The sequence below is a fragment of the Rhinopithecus roxellana genome, chromosome 3, assembly GCF_007565055.1.
Source record: "Rhinopithecus roxellana isolate Shanxi Qingling chromosome 3, ASM756505v1, whole genome shotgun sequence".
Lineage (NCBI taxonomy): Eukaryota > Metazoa > Chordata > Mammalia > Primates > Cercopithecidae > Rhinopithecus > Rhinopithecus roxellana.
Genome location: NC_044551.1, coordinates 74,964,868 through 74,988,892, shown reverse-complemented (window position 1 = coordinate 74,988,892; position 24,025 = coordinate 74,964,868). Strand labels below are relative to the sequence as shown.

At 36.1% G+C, this 24,025-nt stretch overlaps 1 protein-coding gene across 17 annotated transcripts in view; it reads left to right on the top strand.

Moving 5' to 3' along the window:
- The window catches only part of PAM (peptidylglycine alpha-amidating monooxygenase), a 286,853-nt gene that overhangs the window by 136,605 nt on the left and 126,223 nt on the right, over positions 1-24,025 (top strand). For all 17 annotated transcript variants that reach the window (XM_030927005.1, XM_030927006.1, XM_010372124.2 and 14 more), the window contains one exon: positions 15,428-15,485. In XM_030927005.1, the coding sequence (XP_030782865.1) occupies positions 15,428-15,485 (58 nt within the window). The remainder of the gene's footprint in view (positions 1-15,427; positions 15,486-24,025) is intronic.

Genomic DNA, 24,025 nt, shown 5'->3' with positions numbered 1-24,025 from the left:
AGCACCCTAAGTTGTATCACTCTTATAGAACCATTCATTATATTGTCACTAATTATAGTGATTAATTTTTATGTTCTAAACATCTCGCACTAAAAGGTCTCTGAAACCAATGACTGTATCTTACTCATCTTTGTGCATATTTTTGGTCAGTGTATACGCAAATTTAGCAAACATCACAGTCTGTATTTACAAGAAGCCAGCTTCTGTCTGTCCTGTGGGAAAGATACTGTTTTCACAGTATTCTGTATTATGCCTTGCACATAGAAGGTACTCAGTGAGTATCTGTTGGTTAACCAATCTCCCTTGAATCTACACCTAGTTGTTTCTTCTGTTCTTCAGTACAGGTAGGAAAGTAAGTTGGATGATGACCCATGTGGTATCATAAAGATTGTCTATCTACTTAGTGCTATATTCCCAGTGCCTTGCAGAATGTCTGGTACTTAGTAGACATAAACAAATATTTGTTAGGGATTGATATTTAATGGTTATTGCTATGGCTTGGATATGGTTTGTCCCCACCAGAACTCATGTTAAAAGTTGATTCCCAGTGTGGCACTGTCGGGAGATGGGGTCTAGTTGGAGATGTTTGGGCCACGGAGGCAGATCTCTTATGAATAGATTAATGCCCTCACATGAGAGTGAGTGAGAATGAATTAGTTTTCAGGAGAATAGTTTGTTAAAAAATTGTGCCTCCCTTCGTTTCTCTCTCTTACCTCCTCTCTTACCATGTGATTTTGCTCAAGCTTTTTCTCCATTCTGCTTTTATTCATGAGTTAAAGTAGCCCAAGGCCCTTACCAGATGCAGCTACCCAATCTTGATCTTTCCAGCCACCAGAATCATGAGCCAACCTCTTTTCTTTGTAAACTACTCAGGTATTCTGTTATAGCAACACAAAATGGATGAAGACAGTTGTGTTCTTCAGTCAAAGCACAGAGCACATTAGCAAGTAAAGCTTGTTTAGGCAGTTAGACTTCAAAGAAATTTATAGTGCAGTAAATATTTCATCTTCTTGGTTAACATGGTTGGAACTACATTTGACTATTTACCTCTTTAATGTTCTGAATTCTAGGTGTCTACAATTACTTTAATTTTTTCTCTCAAAATGTCTTTCAAATTTTTCCTTTTTCCTCTCTGTTCCAGCTGCACTGGTTTCTTTGACTTCCTTGTACTTACTAAATTTCCTCTCAAGTCCGTGCCCATGTTGTTTTCTTGCTAAGTTTACTCTTCCCTCACCGTTTAACCTGGTAAATACCTTCCCCTCTTTCAGACCTCAGCCTGGGCATCACTTTCTCAAAGAAGCTTTTCCTGACCACCTCCCATTCCCCCATTCCTCCTGTTCCCCCATCCTCCACCTTTTAGAGTGCTGTGGTAGCTCTCCTAGCACCCCATGCCTCTTTTTCAGGGTAACCTTCACAAATGCAGTTTCATATTTGTTAACATCATTATTCAATTCATGCCTCTATTTCTTCACCAGACTGCAGACTATGGAGGGCAGGAAGCACAGCAGGTTTTGCTCATCATTGTATCTCATCAGTCTATTCCAGTGTGTGGCAGTAGCCAACTCAATATGTATTTGAGTGATAAACAGACATACAGGGCATATGGGTGGATGAATGGACGAATTTCTGCTGCTACTCTCCAATTATAGACAATCCAGATAGCAACACTTCCTGGTCTATTCCAGCTCCATTGCTTCCCCCTGCCCATTGTATCCTCCTTGCCCATTCTCAGTTCCATCAGTGTGTCTCCTAAAGGACTGCACCTATAATTCCATGCCCCATACCCCACTCATTCAGCATGACTGACATCACGTTTAAACAGATCTAAATTCTAATTTAAATCAAATTAATATTCTCTAAATTAGACAAAATTCTCAGATCAAATCTCAATTCTCCTTATCTCCCAAGGCCTTTTATTATCTGGTTTTATTCAGTCTATTCAATTTCCTTTATCAGAACTCCCTAAAATGTCACCTCTGTACCTAATAGTCCAGTTACCAGACTGTCCCTGCCTCTACCACACTTACTCCCATCTCAGGGTTTGGTTCAGGCTGTATTTTCAGGTCCCCCAGGTGTCTTCCTCTTAACTTTGTTTATCTAAATTCCTCCCTTCCTGTGTTAAAACTTAATGTCTCTTTTCTGAGCCTCTCTAATGCTGAGAGAAGTCTTGGTTACCTCCTTTTGTTTCATTTTTTTTTTCTTTAAAATAATGCTTTTATTTAAAATACCTTTTTTACAAATATTAACACTTTATTGAATATGCTAAAATCACATGAACACTTGGCACCATTTGAAATGTAATCCTATCTATGGAATAGAATGCAAACATTAAATGTAAAGGGGAGACAGATTTAGGACTTTAGGAACATGTTTTAAAATAAAAGTTTTTAATACATTTCAGTACTCCTTTTGTTTTTGAGGTTTCCACTTTATAATTTTTAAAATACTAGAACTGCCAAAGAGAAGTATAAAAACAAGGATGTATTTTATGTGCTGGATATTCGCCACTGGCCTCTCCAGATGTCCTTCCCACCCTTCTTCAGCCTGCTCCACGCTCCAGGAGGCTGACCTTTATGGACTACATTAATGGGCTCCCTTGCTCTCTGGCTTTCAGTGGCTTTAGTCTGTGGGAGTAACTGGCAGAAGACTGGGCAGCAAGAGGAGAAGGAGGTCAGGGTATTTATTTCCTTGGTTCCTTTTCTGCTGGGCAGCAGTTTGGCAGTAACTGGATTTCTCTAACGATACCATAGCTCCTATCATCTCTCATGGTTATAAGAGTTTCTAGTTTTGGTAACTCTTCCTCTTCTTGGCTCTTAGGTTTTCGGGTGGTAACAGTTTGCTGCTTTATAAATCCCTGGGGTGTTTTAACATTCCTGCATGCCTCCCTTAACCTAGCCATATTTGTCCTTGGTTCCTTGGTTAACATTCTTCTGAACTGCCCCCTTTATTTGTGTCTTCTCTTTTCTTAATGGAACATTGACTGATATCATTTAAGTATATTAACTATAGCAAATTAATGCTTTCATTATAGAAGTGATGCAGTGTGATACACAGTCCCATTCACAAGATAATTACAAGATTTGCAAAATATATTAATTCTTTATGCTTTACAAGTGGTGAGGTCTGAACACAAGTGGGAAGTTATGGAATGAATATCATCTTTTTTCATTCCTATCTTGTGCCTCTGACTCTGCATGATCTTGTTAGGGGAAAAGGTCTGGCTAGGTGGCCCTCCTCCTTGGCCCCCTTATTGGGCCCGTCTAGGACCAAGCCAGCACTCCAGTCTCCCCCTTCTCAGAATTCCTACTAGTTTTTTAGTCCTTACAACAAGGCTTAACACTTCACCATTTCCTAATGGCAGACTTTGTCACATCCATTAGATTCTAAAGTTTCTGAGAGAAAAGAGTTTTTTTTTTTATTATACTTTAAGTTCTAGGGTACATGTGCATAACGTGCAGGTTTGTTACATATGTATACTTGTGCCATGTTGGTGTGCTGCACCCATCAACTCATCAGCAGAGAAAAGAGTATTTTTATGTCTATGTGTATGCCCCCGGAACAATACATACATAACATAAAAAGATCTTAGAGACCCTTTTCTCTCCTTTTCCTTGTGATGTATTTGTGAAGAAATCAGGGTATTTGTTCTATAGAGTATCATACATTTTAGGTTTTGCTGATTGCATCACTAGAGTATCATTTAACATGTTCCTGTGTTCTTTTTTCTTTTTTGTACTGGTGCATCTAGAGGCTAGATCAGATTTAGATTAGAGTTTGGTGCAAGAATATTTCATAGATGGTGGTATGTATTACCAGCAGAAGGTAATCTGATTGTCTCTCTTCTTGTAATGTTAATACTACCCATTAATGAGGAAATGTAAGGTTGATAATCCATTATAAAGTCTTGTCAGCTTTTTATCTATTGCTTTTAGTTGCCATGAATGATCATCATTGCCTTGGTTAATTAGAAGTATTAGAAGTTGCATATGATAAGTGTTCTAATTCTTTAATTCCTTCTGAATTGGTCAGTGGAAATACATCTACACAAGGAAACTTTCCCTCATAAGCTATTTGATCACCTTTAAATACACTTTATATTGCTTACATCATTTTTGTTCTTTAATTGCTAGATATAAAACTTTTCTTATAACACCTACTAACTGTCATTGGACTATAGAAACTTAATTATATATTGATGATAATTTAGAATTGTTTAATTTAATTGTACTGATCATGATGTGTGGATTTGTGCATGTGTATGTGTAAGCCTGAGAAAACGTAAGAAAATAAAGCTGATTTTAAAGCATTGTAATTTTGTTGTTGAATATTAGGAATTTTCCGAGGAAGTTTAGGGAAGAATACAATGTACTAAAATGTAGTATTTATGTTTCTAACGTAAAATTAACTATGACAAGTAAAAACATATCTGGAAAATGGGCATTTGCAGTTTCTACAGCTATTTGGTTCATATACTAATAACGCCATTAACTGACAAGTATCCACTTGGAGTTTAGAAGACAACCTTTGTAGAGTCCTTCCTTTTCTTGAATTATTAATATTATCTTTGAATGGACATTGCAAAATTACAGTGGGATAAATTTAGTTTGATAGACTTACAAAGTATAAATAAAATGCTGAAAGGAAAAAATGACTCAGTGCTCTAAAGCTATTTTTGTAGGATCAAGTCCTTTATAAAATGTTTTTGTTCATGAAACATAACAAAATTCAACAAACTCATTCAACTAACATTCACTGCATACCCATTTTCTATGTCAGGTAGTCTTTGGGAATACAAGCAAGAATAAATCAAGGCTTCACCCCTTAAAACACAATACAATAGCACGACTAGCAAAAAAGGAGCTTTGTTGTAATTGCCTAATACTGAAATAGAAATGTTTATAACATAAAAAGGAAAATCCAAGAGCAGGCCAAAGAATGTTTTTATATTTGATTTTATAGTTCCTCTTAAAAGTTCAAGGCTAAGGATGCAAATCTGTTGAATGTTTCTTTTATGAGTTAGAAGTTTAAGGGAAATGAATAGGTCACAGAATCACTATGAGGGAGGTAGAGAGAAGCAGAAAAACTTTGCCTTTGGCCATTATGGTTAAATATATGACTCCATCACTAAACATAAGTACCCCATGTCTGTTTCACCTCTCCTTTGAAAGGAAAAAAGTATAATTTTTCAGAAGGCACAATTTCTTCTTGTTAACTTAGAATTGAATTGGCTTTCCATCTCTTATTTCCATCAACATTATCAGACTTGCTAAACTGGGAATTGGCATTTTATCATTCTGTCTTATATCTTAGTAGCTAGTTACGAGACTCATTGGAACCTGCCTAGATGAGTATATTTAATTAATGGTAGACGAAAAGACAAGGATTTCAAAAATTCTGAAGAGGTCAATACATTGAAATGGGCCTGGTTACCTGAAAATTATCTACTGATGAATAAACTTAGAATGCTATCAGGACCTATTGTTTGCCTATTTTGCAGACTTCTCCTGTTATTTCTTACCTAAGAGAAATCCCCTTTTGTCCCATTACTGGCCTTCCCTTTCCTGATTAGACTAAGTCAATTCTGGTCATTCCTTTTCTCTTGCTAATGATTGCTTTAGAGTTGGGCATGTGGTATAATTCTGGCCATTTAGATGTGAGGTGAAGTCTTTTGGAGCTGAAGTGCTTCTGGGAAAGTGTCATTCTTGAAAAGGACCTTAAGGAAGAGACTTTCCCTCCCCTAGCCTTTGGAAATTGCATTGGGCATTGTGACAATGTCATAGTCAAGCTACTGCAACTATCTTGTGATCAGGAAGGGAGGCGAATCCATGAAATAAAGGCAACATGCTGAATATGACAAAGCTGAAAGATGGAAAGAACCTGATTACTTGATGACGTTGTTTAGTTGCTGGATGAAATAATCATTTTTGCATTTGTTCTTTTTTTTTTTTTTTTTTTTTTTTTGAGGCGGAGTCTTGCTCTGTCGCCCAGGCTGGAGTGCAGTGGCCAGATCTCAGCTCACTGCAAGCTCCGCCTCCCGGGTTCCCGCCATTCTCCTGGCTCAGCCTCCCAAGTAGCTGGGACTACAGGCGCCCGCCACCTCGCCCGGCTAGCTTTTTGTATTTTTAGTAGAGACGGGGTTTCACTGTGTTCGCCAGGATGGTCTCGATCTCCTGACCTCGTGATCCGCCCGTCTCGGCCTCCCAAAGTGCTGGGATTACAGGCTTGAGCCACCGCGCCCGGCCGCATTTGTTCTACTTCTGGACTTCTCATTATGTGAGAGACGACATCTCTATTGGTTTAAGTCATTTTGAATTGGTCTTCTGCAGTTTGCAGCCAAATGCATTCTTAGTGATGATAAATATTTTCTTAGGCTTCTTACGTGTGACTGAGATATCATGTATTTAATTTAGTGTGATCTTTGTAATATGTCCTGATGACTGTATGCACGATCATTCCAAAAAAGAAAAGAGCTATTTCTGATAAACACTTTCATAGCCCCAAGAGTGCATTGCCCTTTTGCTTTTCTATTGGACCAATTTTAAGTGTCACCAGCAGTGAAATAAAACTTTAAGCATCTTTCAAGTTGAAAATTCTGCTAATAGTTGCCATGAGTACATACATTTATTTGAGCTTTACAAGTTTATTTGCATATTTTACATCCTGTCTTCAACAGGAACCCTTTCAGGCAATGTTACACTGTGCTGATACCAGTCACCAATGTGTAACAAATAGTAAAAGTGCAAATAATGCATGAATAAATTAATTTTCAATTTGTCCTTTGCTTATATATGTAGCAGAGTCTCACAGTTTATAGACTATTCTTCAAGTAGGAAAAAAAATAAATATTTTACTTTAAAAAATTGATCTAATTTAGCTTATTACACCCGTGACCTCTGGGTATCAAGGGAAGAAAACCTTGAAAGTATCAGTTAAAGGTATCTCACTTTCTTCTGGTTCAAGACAGTCATCTCAACTTCTTAGTAAGCTATACCTCCTCTTCCCTGTTTCATTTGTCAGTGCAGTATTTGGTGGTCTTACATGAATGGCCTTGAGCAGTGGAAGACGTCTTAAATGAATGGGATTCATTGCCTCTGTTTCCTTAATTGGTGTCAATTTCAATAACTGTGGTTACGAAATTAACCTCCATCTGGCCAGAGGAATTTCTTTTACTTCTTCCTTTTATTTAGAAAGGTACTCCCCTATGTCATGCTTTCTTCCTTTCCCAGCTTAGCTTTAGCCCTGCCCACCTCCTTGGAGCCATAACAGAATGCTTGCTGGGGAACCAAATATGATTTATGTGGGAGAGGAATGTGAATACATTCAAAATACCAGTATTACAAATCTGTAAATCCTGAAAACCCAAAACCTTGCACAAAACTGTAACATTGATAAATATGCTGAAGTCTGTTGGGTTGTTACTAAAAGTCATCTACTTTAACATTGTAATTCTTATTTTTTTTCTTACTCTTTCATGTGAAAAGTATCCACTTTTGTAGTATATCACTTCACTAGTCCCCAGTGCATCATAAGAAGTTAAAATTACTGTGTGCCAAAAGGGTAAATTAGGTGTTCAGGTTCCTAGGTTTGTGTTGGTATTACTAGTCTGTGGAACAGGAATGGTTTCCTGGGTTGGAAGTCAACAAGCAGCCACTGAAATTCTCTACTTGGTGGCGTATTCTCTTCTGGAGTCTATATAATACCAATATTGCTTTAAATAATTTTCCATACCTTATTTTATTTTGCATATTTGAGATTTTTAAATTAACCTATTGACTCATCCCTTTTTCTTTGGCTTTCTCAAGCTCTTCAGTTTTTTTTGCTGTTTTTATTGTTTGTTTTTCCCTTGATGTTTTGTCTTTCCTGTTTCTCAATCTGCCTTAGTCCCTGTGATCAACACCAAAGGAACTGGTGGGAAAACTTTGTGGTGACTGCTGTGTACCATTGCTGCAGGCATTTCTCGAATGAGGTCAGTGTAGATGACATCACTAGAGATCCTGGGGGTAAATACCATGGACAGCGAGTGTGGCTAGAGCTTTACATAGTCTTGGGAAGAGCTTGAACCACGAGAAGAGTACCCACAGGGTCTCAGTCCTTCTAGGGGGAGTCACAGAGAAAAACTGGGTTATTTAAAATATTAATAAGTTAGGGATATTAACACAAAGGTAGATGTCTAGATATTAATATTGTATTATAGACATGCCTATGAGAACACAGCTTACTTATGGATTTTGATTAGCCACATTGTCAACTACCCTCTCCTTAAAACATTCTCTTCCTTTGGCTTCCAAGGCATGTGGCTCCCCTGGTTTTTCTCTGAACTCCTTGGTCACTGTTACTTGGCCAGCCAGTTCACAGCTCTGTCATTTCTCTTTCCCTTTTTCTCTCTACTCTCACTAAGCAGCCTCCTCTACACACATTGCCCAATTACTATCCAATTTTTATGTTTCCTAAATTTATATCTTTAGGCCAAGCCTCGCCTCTGAACTCCAGATCTTGACCCAACTGCCCCTTTGACATTTACATGTGGATTTTTCAAAAGCTGCTCAAATCCAACATGTTCAGTGCCAAATACATTATCTTCTTCAAACCTGGTCATCTATGTTTTATGTCTCAGTGAATGATACCACCAATACATTCAGTTATGCAAGCCAGAAATCCAGGAGTTATTCTCAACACTGCCTCCTTACCTTCCTTTGAAATCTACTCCCCAGTCATATCTGTTTTACCTTTAAAATGTCTCCAGAATCTGTCCTCTTTTCTCCTTCTCTACTGTCATCACCTAGTTTTAATCTACTATTTTTCTGAATAACTACATGGCATCTTCACTAGCCTTATCTGGTTAATTTCCATGTCATTTTCCTTAAAAAATGAAAATGTCTGTGGCTTTCTGTGGCTGTCATGAAAAACGAAACAACCAAAATTCTTAAATGAACTATAGGCCCTGCATTGTGTGCCACATCTACATGCCTAGTCCAATTTAAAACACATTCCTCTGTCTGTGTGTACTGGCTTTTGTTTTTTCTGTCACACCAAGTTCTGTCCAACTACACGGCCTTTGAAAATACTATTTCTTATGCTGAAACATTGCCAACCCTCTTGACCTAAATTATTTCCTCTGAATTATTAGCTTTTGTAGCAACCTGTATTTCTTCTTTGTAGCACTTAAAACAGTAAAAAAATTAACATTTACGTGTGACTATTTCTTTGCTAAACTAGTAGACTGTAAGTTCTATGAGGGCAGAGGCCATGTATACTTTTGCTCACAGTTTTCAAATGTAGTACAGTGTCTGGTTCCTGGGAATTGCTCATCATATATGTTTGCTAAGTGAATGAATGGATGGGTAGAAGAATGACTTTCTGTGCAGCCACTGAAAGAGATTTAAAGGTAGGCAAGTATTAATGAGATGACTATGGCAAGATATATTAGAATTAGAATAGGCCCGGGAGGGGGGGAAACATGGAAATTGAGAAGACCACTTTGTTTTCTGATGGTTCATTATAAATTTCAAGAGAATAGAATGCAACTTTGGCAGTAAAATATTGGACAGACCCATTCAAGTCTAGAGCTTCTCTCCTATAAAGCTGTATTGTCTCAGTATCAAATATAAGCCACTTAGCATAGAAATATGGTGTTTGGGGTAGTGACTGAGGAGCCTTTCCTGTTCTGAAGTGTCCACAAACAGATTTCGTACGTACAGTTAGTTTCTAATCATTTGTGTTCAAGGAGAGGAATATCATTGTGAATAAATGTTGGCACCAGGTTCAGAAGATTGACTGATTCCATGTTCAGGGGAACCTGATGAAAAGCAAGAATCACTAGCTTAAGGTTGGGAAAAGGTGAGTAGTGGAGATGGTCAGCAATCCCTGTTCAGAATAGCATAATTTCCTTTATGTATCTCCCCAGTCCCCATCACAGGGAAGCCAAGGAGGTTTCCACCACTATCGCCACCCTGTTGTATGCTAGGCAGTTAATGATAGTAGATTATTGGTATGTTCGTTTTTGTTTACTTATAAGTGAAAGTATGTGAAAGCTCTAAGACAGCTGTTCCCTCACCAAAATATTTTTCCCTCATCATTTGCTCATACAGATTTGTAATTCCCATAGAAGAGTGCTTGCCAAGAGAGTCACTTCCATTTGAACTACTTGGCGTTGAGAATCTTCTCATCATCAGCCACAGTGTGATTATAGTTTAAAAATGCAAGGGATTCTGGGATGAATCAACTGAAGGATAAAATTCATATGAAAAAGTGATGCTGTATAAAACCCTAATTAGGCAGCATCTATAATATACAGCCTTTCTTAAACTGTGAGTTTATTGCCACCAAAAGAAGTAGATATGTGCACAATTCAGCAACCATTTATAGAGCTCCCAGTATGTGTCAGATATTATTCTAAATGCCTAAAATGCTAGACATACACTGTTACAAGATTACATTCTAGGCTGGGAAAAATGTTGATGGGGATGGAATTAGTATAGTGGTAAGGACAAAAGTGAAGCATTTTGGAGAATCATTTGGGAACTTTTTAACATAAAATCTTCACTGTGACTATTTCTTCCACAGCCTAAGAAATATAATAACATCTTTAAAAACTTAAATGGTAAGAAAAAGACAACAGGGAAAGGAAAACAAGGATAGACTACATATAATAGTGATAGTTTAAGGAATTTTATGTTATTAAGTGTTTTATGTTATTAATTCTGGCTTCAGAGAGATGGATTATTTAAACTTGAGTTTTTTGCTCCAGAAAATCTTTTATGCTTTGGTATAATTTTCCTTTGCTCTAGCTTCCTTTTATGCTAGGATGAGGTGGGGAGTACAAATACCGCTGAGTTAGTGTGAGCCTACTATGCATGCATTAAAAACACTTTGGGAGACAGCAATTTGATTCTGTTACATAGTTGGATCAATTAAAGTAAAACTTTGAAAAATAATTTTCCAATTGTTTTCTTTCTCTCATAATCGAAATCCTGGCCAAAGGGGCTTGATCACTTTCCATACATTTTCCTTGTTGGATGGGCAGAACTACCAACGCTCTTGAGATTTCCATTAGTTTTTCCCAAAACGCAAGTTATTCAAACCCTAAATGAGTAATATGTGGAAATGTAGGACTTTAGGGTTCCTTATCATTTTGTCTGGGTTGGATTTAAAATGTACACAATCAGGGGTTGGTATAGAGACTATTACCAACTTTCTGATCAGCTATTCTGAGGCACAAAGTCACAATTGCCACCACAAGATGGTTCCACTGGTTCTGGGTTTTGATTACTCCTATTGCATATATTTAAGGTGTACATCGTGCTGTTTTAATATTCATATTCATAGTGAAATTATTACTATAGTTAAGCAAATAATCTCTCCATCATCTTTCATAGTTATTTTTACTTTTATTGTTTGGTGTTTTGGTTATTAAATAAGTGATGACTTAGAAAAGTTACCAGAGACCATACTATACACAATATAATATTTCTATGACTTATGGCCTATTAACAGGGAACAACCAATTTACAAATAGCCACAGAAATAAGCAAAAGGGCCATAACCAGATGAAACTGCGTCATGTTCTTATTTGTACACCTCTTTGTGTCATCACATTGAATAGTCTTTAAGAAAGGTACTCTGGGAGGATTCTGTACAATAAAAGGTTATTATCCAATCAAGATCAAATCATAGTATTCAACACTAGAATCTGAATGGTACCTTTGGTTTCCCCAAATAAAAATTACTGGTTTATGTGAACAATTTTCTTATGTAATAATATACAGAGATTTTGTTTGTCTCATAATAATTTAAATAAGCAGTTGATTTTATTAACTTCCTTTTCCACAGAAACCACTACATCTCTGTCTTGCAAATGACTAAATCAAAATAAAGAATGTTATGAGAGAACTCTTGGTTAAAAATGGGTAGTAATAGGATATTATAGGAGTGTTATAGTAATAACGGCCTTTTTATTTCTAGCACACTATCTTATTTTGTTAGAAAAATGTGCTTTTCTTGGATAGGTCCCAGTAGCATCAGTAAAGAGGCATTAGCAATATCATATCCCTCTTGATTCAGATTCAGCTGATGTGCCAAAACAGATAGCACTGGGCACCATAGCTATGTAGATTCATATTATTTCTCCCTTTTTGTATATCTGAGCCTTATGTTAGCAGTTTGAATCTGTAGTATTGTACAGACAGTCCCCTGGCACCAAGCTCAGATACAGTGTTCTTTCCACAGAGAGAAAAAGAGGATTCATGATGATGATAAATGGAAAATTGTGAAGGGTTGTGCTGGTAGTATGGGTTGAATTATAGAAGCATCTTTACTAGGACAGTGTGTTTGTAGGAAAAGACTATTATAATGGGCAATAAGGTGCTGTCTTTGTCTCTTCAGAATGTGTTTCAGGGAAACATTGATCTGAGTTATGTGTATATTTTCAAATAACTTTGCAGAAACAAAATAGTGACAAAATTAAATAGCTGTGGCTCTAATCTAGTTCACTGCAGTTTGACAACAAGCTTTTATGAAATGTTCTCAGGTGCTATTGAAAATTTAGGGTACTTGGACTAAAACTTCCTGTTAAATTTTATGTTACTTTGATTCCCTTGTTTCTCCTATTAATCAAGTAAACAACTGAAATTGTGCCTAAGAACTGACAACATTTTTCTAGAGAGGTTTGAAAAATAACCTTTTAACAGCTATCTTTCCATAGTGGAAAGAGAAGTGCTTTAATAACCTGGGTACAAATTCCATTTCACCAATTTCTAGATTGCTTTTTAACTGTAAACAAATTACTTACCATCTTTAGCTTCATTTTTGCCATGTGTAAAATGGTGTCTGTAATACCTACCAAATAGTGTTATCATGGAAAATAACTATGATAGAAAATTCTAATTGTGTATGATACTTGTCTCCTACAGAAGGTCTCCTTCCCCCCTCCCCTCCCCTCCCCTCCCCTCCCCTCCCCTCCCCTCTTCTCCTCTCCCCTCCCCTCTTCTCCTCTCCTCTCCTCTCCTCTCCTCTCCTCTCCTCTCCTCTCCTCTCCTCTCCTCTCCTCTCCTCTCCTCTCCTCTCCTCTCCTCTCCTCTCCTCTCCTCTCCTCTCCTCTCCCCTCCCCTCCCTTTCCCCCACCTGTCTCTTTCTTCAACTGGCTTTAACAACTTAGGAAAGAAATAGTCGAAATCTGAACGGATTCTCATTATTAGATAAGTTATAAGCCAAAAAACAGAAATTGCTAGATGAAAGACATTTTCAAATTATTCTCATTTTAAATTGGGCGGCTGATGGTAAAAAAATAATAATTATAGTATGGATCTGATGAATTATAAGTATAAATAACAGGTTCCTTTATTCTCTGTATTATATGTAACCATCATTATACTTAATTTTTTTAAATTGAGAACCAACTTGCTGAATTTGATATATCTATGTATGCCTGTAACTTCCCTATTCCATAAACAATGAAATGACTTACAATAAAATCAAAGATAGAGTAAAATCAAAACCTGTTATTCCAAATTAAAAATAAGTTCTGTTTCCTTTTCATTTCATCATAACCTTTTGATCCTTTTTCATTGTAAGTATATGCTTAGGTGCTTTAAATTTACTTTTGTTTTTGTATTTGCTTTTAAGTCATTATTTGTCACATTGTTTGGAATGATCTTGAATATATTAGTATAATGCACAGAGTGCCTATGTTCAGATCCCAGCTCCTGCACTTGTTGGTGTCCAAGATAAATAAGCCAACATCACTTAAAGTGGTAAGAATAGATTTTATTCAGTAGTAACTATTGCAGTAGGGAAGTGGGTCCAGTGTGAAGTGAACCTAACTTTGCCCAAACAAAAGGGAGGAGACCTTTTAGAAGCTGGGGTATGCTGAGGGAAAGGCACTGAAGGATGTGAAAGGGAGCTGGTCCATGTGTCTGGGCCATCTGGGTTTGTTATTTGGGAGAAGAAGCAAACTCATTATGTCTTTATGACAGAAGGCAGTGGTGTCGATTAGAACAAGGTGCCTACTGGACTTGAGAGCTGTGCAGTTATCTCCCTGAATGTAAGAAGACATTTTTGGGTGGTAGAAGATTTACATCTCAAAGGAGCAGAGAAAGGATTTATAGTTGCAAGCTTTCTGAAGTAACTGCTCTAAGAGAGGGTTCAGAGGTTTATGCTTGTTACCAGGTTTTGGCTAGAACAAATAGTAAAATCTTCTGGAAGCATTGAACTTTCTTGGGTGGGCACCTTAAAGGGTGATGGGGTCACATGAGGGGTGCAGCTGTGAGCTATTAGAAACTATGCTAATGTGTTTCTTCACATCTCTTAATGTATGTGTGTGCGTGTGTGTATGTATTGCGAGGAGAGGGTAGACAAAATCAGCACATTTCGTTATTGGCAAAATAAAGTAGAATCTAAATTATAAAGACTTCTAAGAAATGAAACAATGCTGAAATGAGAAGAAAATGGCATATATGAAAGTAGTAACTAAGAATAAATCACATTTCAGTAATTTTTCAAGTTTTAAGATATTTGTTTGATGTGTACTTGAACCTCCTTGTTTTTTAACACAGAAGTAGAAACATAGATACAAAATTCACAATTTTTGGTGCTAGTTATTAGGTTTAGAAACACCAAATGATTTCTATCCATGTTAGTGAAATCTGATTATTCCAGCTCTGTGCAGTAATAATCTAGGAAGCATGACTTATTAAATGAGTGCAACCTATATTTGTATTGGGCATATTATTAACCATAGCACACAGTTTATTGTGTATGGATTTCCATTAAGGAAGTGGAATACATTGAATCTCATTCTCCTTAAACTGTAATTTTTATCACTAAAAATTCTTGATATTAATATATTTGATAGTGAAAAACTGACCATTTAGATGAGACCAATAACTAGAAAAGAAACAATAGCTTGAGTTAATGTTGGTTTCTTCAATGTGTTACATAAAATAAAATTAAAGTAAGGGAGAGCAACCAAAAATAATCAATTTTAAGATCAACTTATATTCATTGTACTTCTCTAATATTTGAGGCATTATTATAAAATGATTCAGGAAATTAAATATTTAATTTTGCAAATGGCAAAGATGGTCAAAACTAACTTCTACCATTTTAAAATCAAGTGCATTAAATTGTTCTACTCTTTTTATAAAAGCATCTAAAATTTTGCCTTTTAACTTAGACAGTATTAGAAATATCACTCATGATGATTGGTTTTATAAATAGAATCTAAAGTTGTTTAAGAAAGAGTCTTAGACAAACTTTTAGGGTGTCTAAATTCTGGACTTAGCCCTTCCACTAACCTGCCACTCAGCCCTCAGCAGGAAACCTACCCTCACTGAGTACTTTTTACAGTCATAGAAGCCACGTTTTAATAGTTATTATTTCTTCCTTACTAGCAAGAGTTTAATTTGGATTTTTTTATCTTTTTTTTTAATAGTCTGATACATACTTCTGCATGTCAATGCGATTACCAGTGGATGAGGAAGCCTTCGTGAGTAAGTATTAATTGGATTGGGGGAGTAGCAGTTGAATGGAGGGCAGTGATTTGAAATCAGTGAAAGGTTCTCTTTGAGGGTTATGAGCATATTAATCTTTTACTGTCAGTTTCTAAAATGCATTTTTCATGCCTAATGCAGAAACAAACTAGAGAGAGCCACTGAGAGGAAAGATTACAAACTGTATCTGGAGAGATTCATGAGTAATAGTAGTTAAGGAGTTGCATGCAGATGTCGATGGCCGCCAATACTGTGTGGTCCCATTTGTATAGTATTGGCTTTCTGTCTGTGGCAGGATGCTTAATTCCGCTCCACTCAACAGACAGCTTATTTACCTGCTGGTTCATGCTATAAATCGACTGCACTTAGAATCAACATTGGTGAATGTAAGATTTTACCTGTCAGACAGGTAGATGGATAGGAAGGGAAGGAAAGAAGGAGGGAGGGAAGAAGGGATGAGAAGGGAAAGGAGAGCCAGAAAAGAAAAGAAATGGAAGAAAGAACATTTATCTTGTTGTTTGTATTATAGAATAAGAAAACGCTTAAATGACAGATTCTTCCCCAACTGAACCTTTAAATCAGAGAGGAAAAGTGACAAAGCACCATCTGTTTCCATCTAGGTTGTTTCCATTTAAACATCCCTTATGACAGACATTTAACTGTTTAGGGAAGGGCTGTGATTGGCAAATTATTCATGTATTTGGCTTTTCTCTGCTTCATTTTAAAACATTTGAGATGTTGATTTTGGAGAGAAAGTGATGGTAGTTGTACTTTGGTCCCTTGAGACTAATCTTCAAGTGGGCTGTCTGAAATGGCCATTATGTGAATTGTGAAATGTGTACAGTAGCCTTGGGGCAGTCTGAGGATGAATTTTTATGAGATGTTTCCCACAGGAATGGACATTATAGACCCTGCAAAGCCAGAGCAATGTGCATTTTTTATTCACACACATTGGTGGCAATCACAACAGAAAATACAACCTTTAGTAACACTCTCAACAAAATTTGCTGCCTAGTTAATTCCTAAAAACGAAAGATCATACAAAGTTGAACACTGATGAGGTTGTTTTGTATAATATTTGGACATTACCAAGAAAAAGTTAGGAAGCCAAGTGCTCCCATATCCTGAACTATCTTTAAAGACAAAAATAATTTAAGTTTCTAATTGTAGTGCTTTGAGTAACACTAAATATTATTTAGGATGTAAATTCATAATTGAAATCCTAGCCATAAAGCTTTCCTTAATTTCATATTCACATACTTGGCGATCTAGGAGAAAATAATATTCACTCACAAAAGAAATTTTACATGAATTTTTCTTTCCTAATTTATATTTTCTTTGTCCAACCCTGAAGGGGTTGTTCTGAGTCCTGTTTTCACACCAGCTGTGAAGAGAAGGCCACCCTACACCCCTGTGTAAATATGGTAGTCTTGTGTTACAGCAGTATTATACGTCTCACATTAATAGGTTTGTTTCTGGAGATTGGTGGTAGTATATGATTTTTGAACCGGTGACTGTAAGGACTATAAATATATATCCTGTGTGTTATTGCTCTCCTACTATAAATGTGTTTACGTTCACATAATTTAAAATGAAAAAATACAAGTGAGTATATTCAGTCAAGTAAAATATTCACAGGAAACACATAAAGGTCTATATTAGAACCAGAGTGCTAAATGTTTTCATACTTTCTTAGGCACTTTTCTTCTGAGATTAAACTATTCCAAGTTCTAAGGTCCTTAAAAGGCCTTCTAAGACTAATAACTATTTTCAGTATTTCTTCCTTTCTTTATTACTTGGAGGATTGCATGAATACTGAAACTTTTTGTTCCCTATTCACAATGGGTTGTTTCATCTTCTGTGTGAGTCCTTTAATGAACTATGCCCAGGTGGTTTGTGGTTACTGTTGTTTACATAATTCAGCAACCACAGAAGTTTAAGTCTAGACAAATTAGAACTGGAAAATGGAAAACTAGGGACAATTAGCAAATAATCATTTATATAAAAGAGTAAGTAAAGGAAATTCTGCATGTATTATCTCATTAATTCTTAGGACAATCCTGTATAGATAGTCTCATTTCATAGCTTGAGAAACAGAGACAGAAACATCTCTATCTGTGATTTAATCAGGTGCTAAGATACTAGTTTGTATGGAATTCTCATTTATGTAATGGCTAGACCATTACCATCATCACTACCTGCCGTTGTTTACTAAGGGCCTGCCAGACACTGAGATACTGAAAGCTAAACATATCTAAGCCAGTTTTCAGAAAAGGAAACAAAGTCAGAGAGGTTAAGGAATCTGCCCAAGCTTTTTACTAGCTATGTAGTAACCTAGTCGTACTTCAGATTTGGGTATGGGGATAGTGATACAAAGGAAGAAATGGGCAAAGTTATCAATTGCATAGGTGGAGCTGAAATATAGCAAGAGCAGCACCGTTCTTCCTTCCTCACATCAAATACAATTATTCTTTCATTCCTTTACCTTCACTCCCTACTGGATACACTCTGACCAATTTTGCCAAAGGAAAAGTAAACCTCAAACCATCTTACAAAACAAATAACAAGTACACATGAAGATTTAAAGATTTGTAGAAGGAAAGGGGCTTGGATATATAGTTATATGTTGGGAGAGTGACCATACATAGCTTTTCCAGACTCCCAGAGTGAAAGTTTTGCCTATAGGGTAACCTAGGCTTTTTCCATTCTAACGGATTCTGGTGGCATCTGATGACTAACAGAAGCTATAGCCTTTTTGTGAATTGTCCCAAATTCCTGATCTCAGGATGCCTTATCCTGAGATTAGACATGGTTGCAAATGAAGAGCTGTAAAAACACATAATACTTTGTTCGTTCTTTTCTGTTTTTAATTATTTTTTACTTCTCATAGTCATTCTGTTTGTTTTTTCTTTCCTTTAGACATTTTATGATTTTATACCTTCTGTTTTCATTATCTGTGCCTCTTTAAACTTTTGTATTCCAGCAGGATATGACACCGACTCAATAATTGCTTGCCGAATACATGAGTGAACACTAAAAAGGGATTTTGTTTGGCCATTTTCTGACTTAACATTTCAAATGGTAGATAATTTACCTTTTTACCTTGAATTATATTCTAATATAAGGAATTATTGTTTTGCTTGTGTTTATGAAAAGCAATTGTGCATTAATTCAGCAAACTTAAAATTCTGCTGCATGTAAGTTATTGGGTAATAGGGATATGAAGTATGTTGGGTGTTTAAGGAAGTCACAGGCTACTAGAATTCTAGACAAGAATAAAAGTGTTAAAACATATAAAAAGGACTTTCTCCTTGAACTTTTCTAATGTCTGAAGAAAATTACAAAAGACAATACAATTTACATTGTTTATTAGAACTAGGACAGACGCTTTTGATGGTGTTAAAAGTCAAAATTGGATTTGAATAACTCACTATTTTGGCTTTATGTTTATATGCTAGTTATATAACCCATCTTAAACATACTTCTAAATTTTTAGCAAATACCATCACAGTCATCATGGAACTCATATGTATATATGCCTGTTATATTTACATAGGAGCATATAGCATGTATGATGTGTTTATATGTCTGTATTTAACCATTGAATGTGAATTACAGTAGTGTTTAGAGAAATGCAGTGATGAAGATAAAAATATGTTTTATATTTTGAACAAAATTATAGCTTTCCCTAGGGCATTGTTTTTTTTGTTGTTGTTTTAATAAGAAACCATAGAATTTGAATGGGTGAAAGTATAATAATATCTGCATTTGACCACTGAACTGTGGTGCTGTCTAAAAGGTGTTTTACAGACACTCGGAGGAATTGGCTCTGACAGCAGCCCACTCAGCCAAGAAATTTGACTGTCATCTTTACCCACTTGCTTTCCCTCACATGGATGACCTGTAAATAATTGTGTCTTTTCCTTAGTGAATGATGACAGGTCTCTATCAAATTGCACTACACAAATGAGCTAGAAGCCATTGAATTTAGAAACAGATAAAATTAATCTAATGATTCATTGTTTTTCATTTTCTTGGGCTTCTCTCTTGAATGTAGAGCAGTTTCTGTTGCAGAATTGCACAGTTAGATTTGAATAGTTCCAAATATGACATTTCTTAAACAAAGCACATGATCAAGTGATACTTCGGATACTTCAAGAACTGCATGAACAATTCAATTTTGATCATGCTTATGTGTCACTAGATAGTATGACATAAAGACCGAGGTCTGGGCAGAGTACACTGCTCGTATATCCATGTTTTATGGCTTTGGCAGCAGTAAATACAGGGGAGTATATTATGCATATGTGTGTGTACATGTGTGTGAGTCCTCATCCCCATGCAATCATTCTGTTACCTTTCTGCTTCCAATTAGTTGACTAAGTATCCTTTCTCTTCTGTCTTCAACTAGGACTTCTTTCCAACATAAATAATGAGTAGCCTCTGTCTCACAGATGATCACTGAGTATTTTTCACCAATCACCCTGAAAAACGCTTAGTTTCTTAGTGAAAGCTACTTGGAAAGAGCTATGATGAAGAACACAAATAAGACATATATAGTAGAGGTCTTTGATGAGTAGATAAAGCCGATTTTTCTTGGTCATAATCATGTAGGAGAAGTTGTTGCTATATACCTTGTCTCAGAGTCTCAGCATATTTCTTAAATGTCTTCTATCCTTTGGTCACCCAAATACATACACATGGTTCCAAATTGACAACACTCAACACTCAAGTTTTTTTTATTACTCAGCTTTTCTCAAGTAATAAAAAACAGTGAGAGATGAATAGGAACCATTTCTAGTGTCTTCAATTAGGTACATCTAATGATCTACCAGAAATTAATTGACATGTTGATATAGCTATTTTAATGCAGAAATGTTAAAATGCTACATTTCCCCCACCTACCACCTCATCCCAGCTAGCTGTTTCAGCAGGAACTACTTTAGTAGTCAACCCATAAAAGATCACTATGAGTTGATCTATTCAGAGAAAATTTCATGATGAGGGTTGCAAAATTTCATCTGGACCTCTGAAGATGACCTATTTGAATATGCAAAGGGGTGAATATTTTAGTGGCCCACAGTATGAGCCCAAACACACTGGGCACAAGTATGAGAGACAGTATCATATAGTGGCAAAAATAGCAAGTTCTGAGCCAGATCACTCCACATTCAGATCCCAGCCTCACCACTTTCTAGCTATACTACTAGGGAACAAATTACTTCACCTCTCTTTCCTGAAGGCTCGTCTATTTGGCAGGACAAAGAACCAGACTCATAGGGTCATTGAGAAGTAAATGAGTGCCTGGCACCTGGAAAGCCCTCAGTAAATGTTAGTAGTTGTGATTATTAAGTGAGGGGGCTGTCTGATGAGAATAAGGAGTGGATGTAAAGGTTGCCATATTGGAAATGTAGTGAGCTAGAGGACTGGCACAGTGTTATGCATGGCCCTGAAAGGCTAGAAGAAGGGTATGGGCTTGATTCTGTAGGAAATTAATAGTAGACTATTATAGGAACGACATTACAAAAACAGGGCTTAGTGAAGCTTATGCTGTTTAATCTTGCATAAGCTTGGTTGATGAAGTCTATTTATTGATTCTTTGGTATATATCATAGAGTTTAATTTTAAAAGATATATCATCTAGAAATTTAGTTTTTGTGTGTGTGTTGAAATTTCTTTATTCAGAGGTGAGGATTGTTTTATTTAAATTGATGTTCAATATATAGGCTTGCTCAGGTGTCTTATTTCTTAGATAATTTGGTGACAGCAGCTTTAAGTCCTCATAAACCACCATAAGCATTCTTTACCAATGGTACATCATTGTCCATACTAGCAGGAGTTAATGACAATTTCACTATTAAGCTTTCTGATTAAAAATGTTCAAGGAAAAGGTCTTTATTTTAGTACAGAATTGCTTCATGGTTATGGGGAAAGCTTGCGGGAGATAATGTAATATGCCGTTGTGGTGGGTTTTTAACATGCTGGAAAATAGACTGGTGCCGTGAGCTTTGCATTTGTCTGTACCTTTTTGGCTAAACTGCAAGATTATGAACATTAAGGTTGATTGTATCCTAAACTCAATGTTGATAGTAAGATTTTAGGGCTTATGTTTTTTTTTTTTAAATCATGACGTATCTTTTTTATTATATATTCTTGAACCTCACACCTTCCCAGTTCTCTCAATATTAAATATGGCTTGAAAACACAAACAGTCTTAGAATACTGACTCTTTATCATTGATAGGAACACAATTGCTAGAGAATTGCTATGCCTGCCTCAGATCTCAGCATTAAAATGATTTTGGGTGATACAGCTAAAATTACATGATATAATACAGAGTTCCAGTGGTCTCCTTGAATAAAATAATTCTAAAATATCAACTAATTTTTATCTTTAGAAATTCTTTATGAATTTATTTTAAAAGAAACCTGCTTTTACTGTTTGTCCTGTACATTTAAAGGAGTAGTACAATCCCAATTTAACTAAGATGAGTTGATAAACTCAGACTATGCTCACATAATAGAGTATATTCCATCACTATAAATGGGAACTATAGTCAGAATTACTGGTGATTCACTTGTGAAACCTTTAAATGATATACTTACTGGGAATAAGTGCTGGAGATTTGACTGAGATATTGATGGGGGAGGCAAAGAGAGACTGGTCTAGATTGACTCTAGGCACTTGTATTTTTACCAAGTTCCACAGTTTAAAGCCCAGGTTAAAAATGGCTGCTTAAGAAAATTGTTTACTAACATGTAAAAATACCTATGGTATGCAAACTAAGCTATTTACAGTGTATAATATGATTACATTGGGAGGAAAAAAGAAAGTTAACAACGGTTATCCCTAATATATATATAGGCAACAATTCTAGATTGCCAAAGTTCTTCAGATCCAAACTTGCAAGTCAGTTCTTCTTTTTTTTTCAGTAGGTTAATTATCTGTGGTCTGTAGTATTCCTCTACTGAATATTTTTTGGCTAAAAAGAATTGTTCCTGCCATTTCCAATGGTAATTTAGAGCTGGTTATATATACAAGAATATCTCCAAAATTGCTGGTTTCTCTATTTGGTTATGTGTGTTCTTCAGAATCTTTCCATGTCCTAAGTCTGGCAGAAGAATAAAAATTTGACATGCAGACTTGCATATCCACTTGGAAGGGAAAAATGGAGAACTAAATGACATTCTCCCCTAGGTCACGTTCTTAGAGAATTTTGTGGCTGTGATTATAGTCTGATGTTACTTAAAAGAGCCCATAAATCCCAAACAACCCCATGCAGTGAGGAGAAATTTTTCTTATAACTCCGGAATTTAGACCTAGACATCTCTCTTTTCAACATGTCATCCACACACATAGTTTCAGGTCTTTCATTTCAGATGACATTATCCTTTGAGAAATCCTCCAACCTGTGTGCTTTCAGTGTCATCAGATTTCCTTTAATTACTGTGTGAGTCACTTTTTTGGAGTCTTAGTCCTTCAAAGATACTTCATTCCCGGGACTTACCCACCTATAAAATGTTCCCTGGTCTCATACATCAGGCAATCTGAACTGTTAGTTCCCATTGAGACTGAAGTACCATTTCCACTTAAGCAACTCTCATCTTAATATTGAGTTAGAAGAGTCAGTGGCACTTTTAATCTTATCGGATATAATATTCCTTTGCATTCTCTTGAGGCTGTGTTTTGCACTGTTTCTCACCATCCCAAGGCTGTCTTTGTTTATTCTGCCTGTCAGAATTGCACACTGAAATGCAGTTGTTTCCATTATTATCCTCTAGCTCTCTTCCCCTTGGATCCTTTATTTCTTTGGTGTATGATGGGTGAAAAAGAAAAGAGACATTTCTTTTTAAGATGTTATTCTATAGTATTTTTCTATATTCTATTTTGTGTTGTGTTGACATCTCCTGCATAGTCTTATGTGTGTCTTGTGCCCGGCAGACCTAGAATTCACTAGGGGTGGGGTCTTATTTTGCAAAGCCAGGCATAATCAGCAGGAATGTAGCAAACCCCTGAAATGAACCTGTCAGACTAATCTTTTCCCAGCCTGCCGCTCCCCACCACTGGCAGCAGCCCTTCAGTGAAATTGTCCAAGTGCTGCTTTATTTTAAGGCATCTACTGTTTGTTTTAGATTTACATTTTGATTTGACATTCCTTTTGCTGGAGGTAGTTTTCATTTCAACTTGCAATGAATTGTACTTTGAGCTATAATTATATAAATATTTAGATATTATACTTTTTCTTTAGGATATGATAAAAGATGGTTAGTTGCTTGTTTTTGCTGTGTACTTCTAATATACTTAGCATTTAAATTAGATCTGGAGTTTCTGGAGGAATATGTGAGTCAGTGAGAATATGTTTTTGTGAAAGGAAACTCTGAAGAATTTTCTTTTTCTACTACTTAAAGACAGAGTTGTTTCTCATTTTAGAAGCAAAAATTAAACACATACCTAGTTAGAGTTCAAAGTAGAGCAAATAAATACGTGGTACTTAAAATGTATGTCAGAAAAAATGTATGTCAGAAGGAGAAAAAAATCAG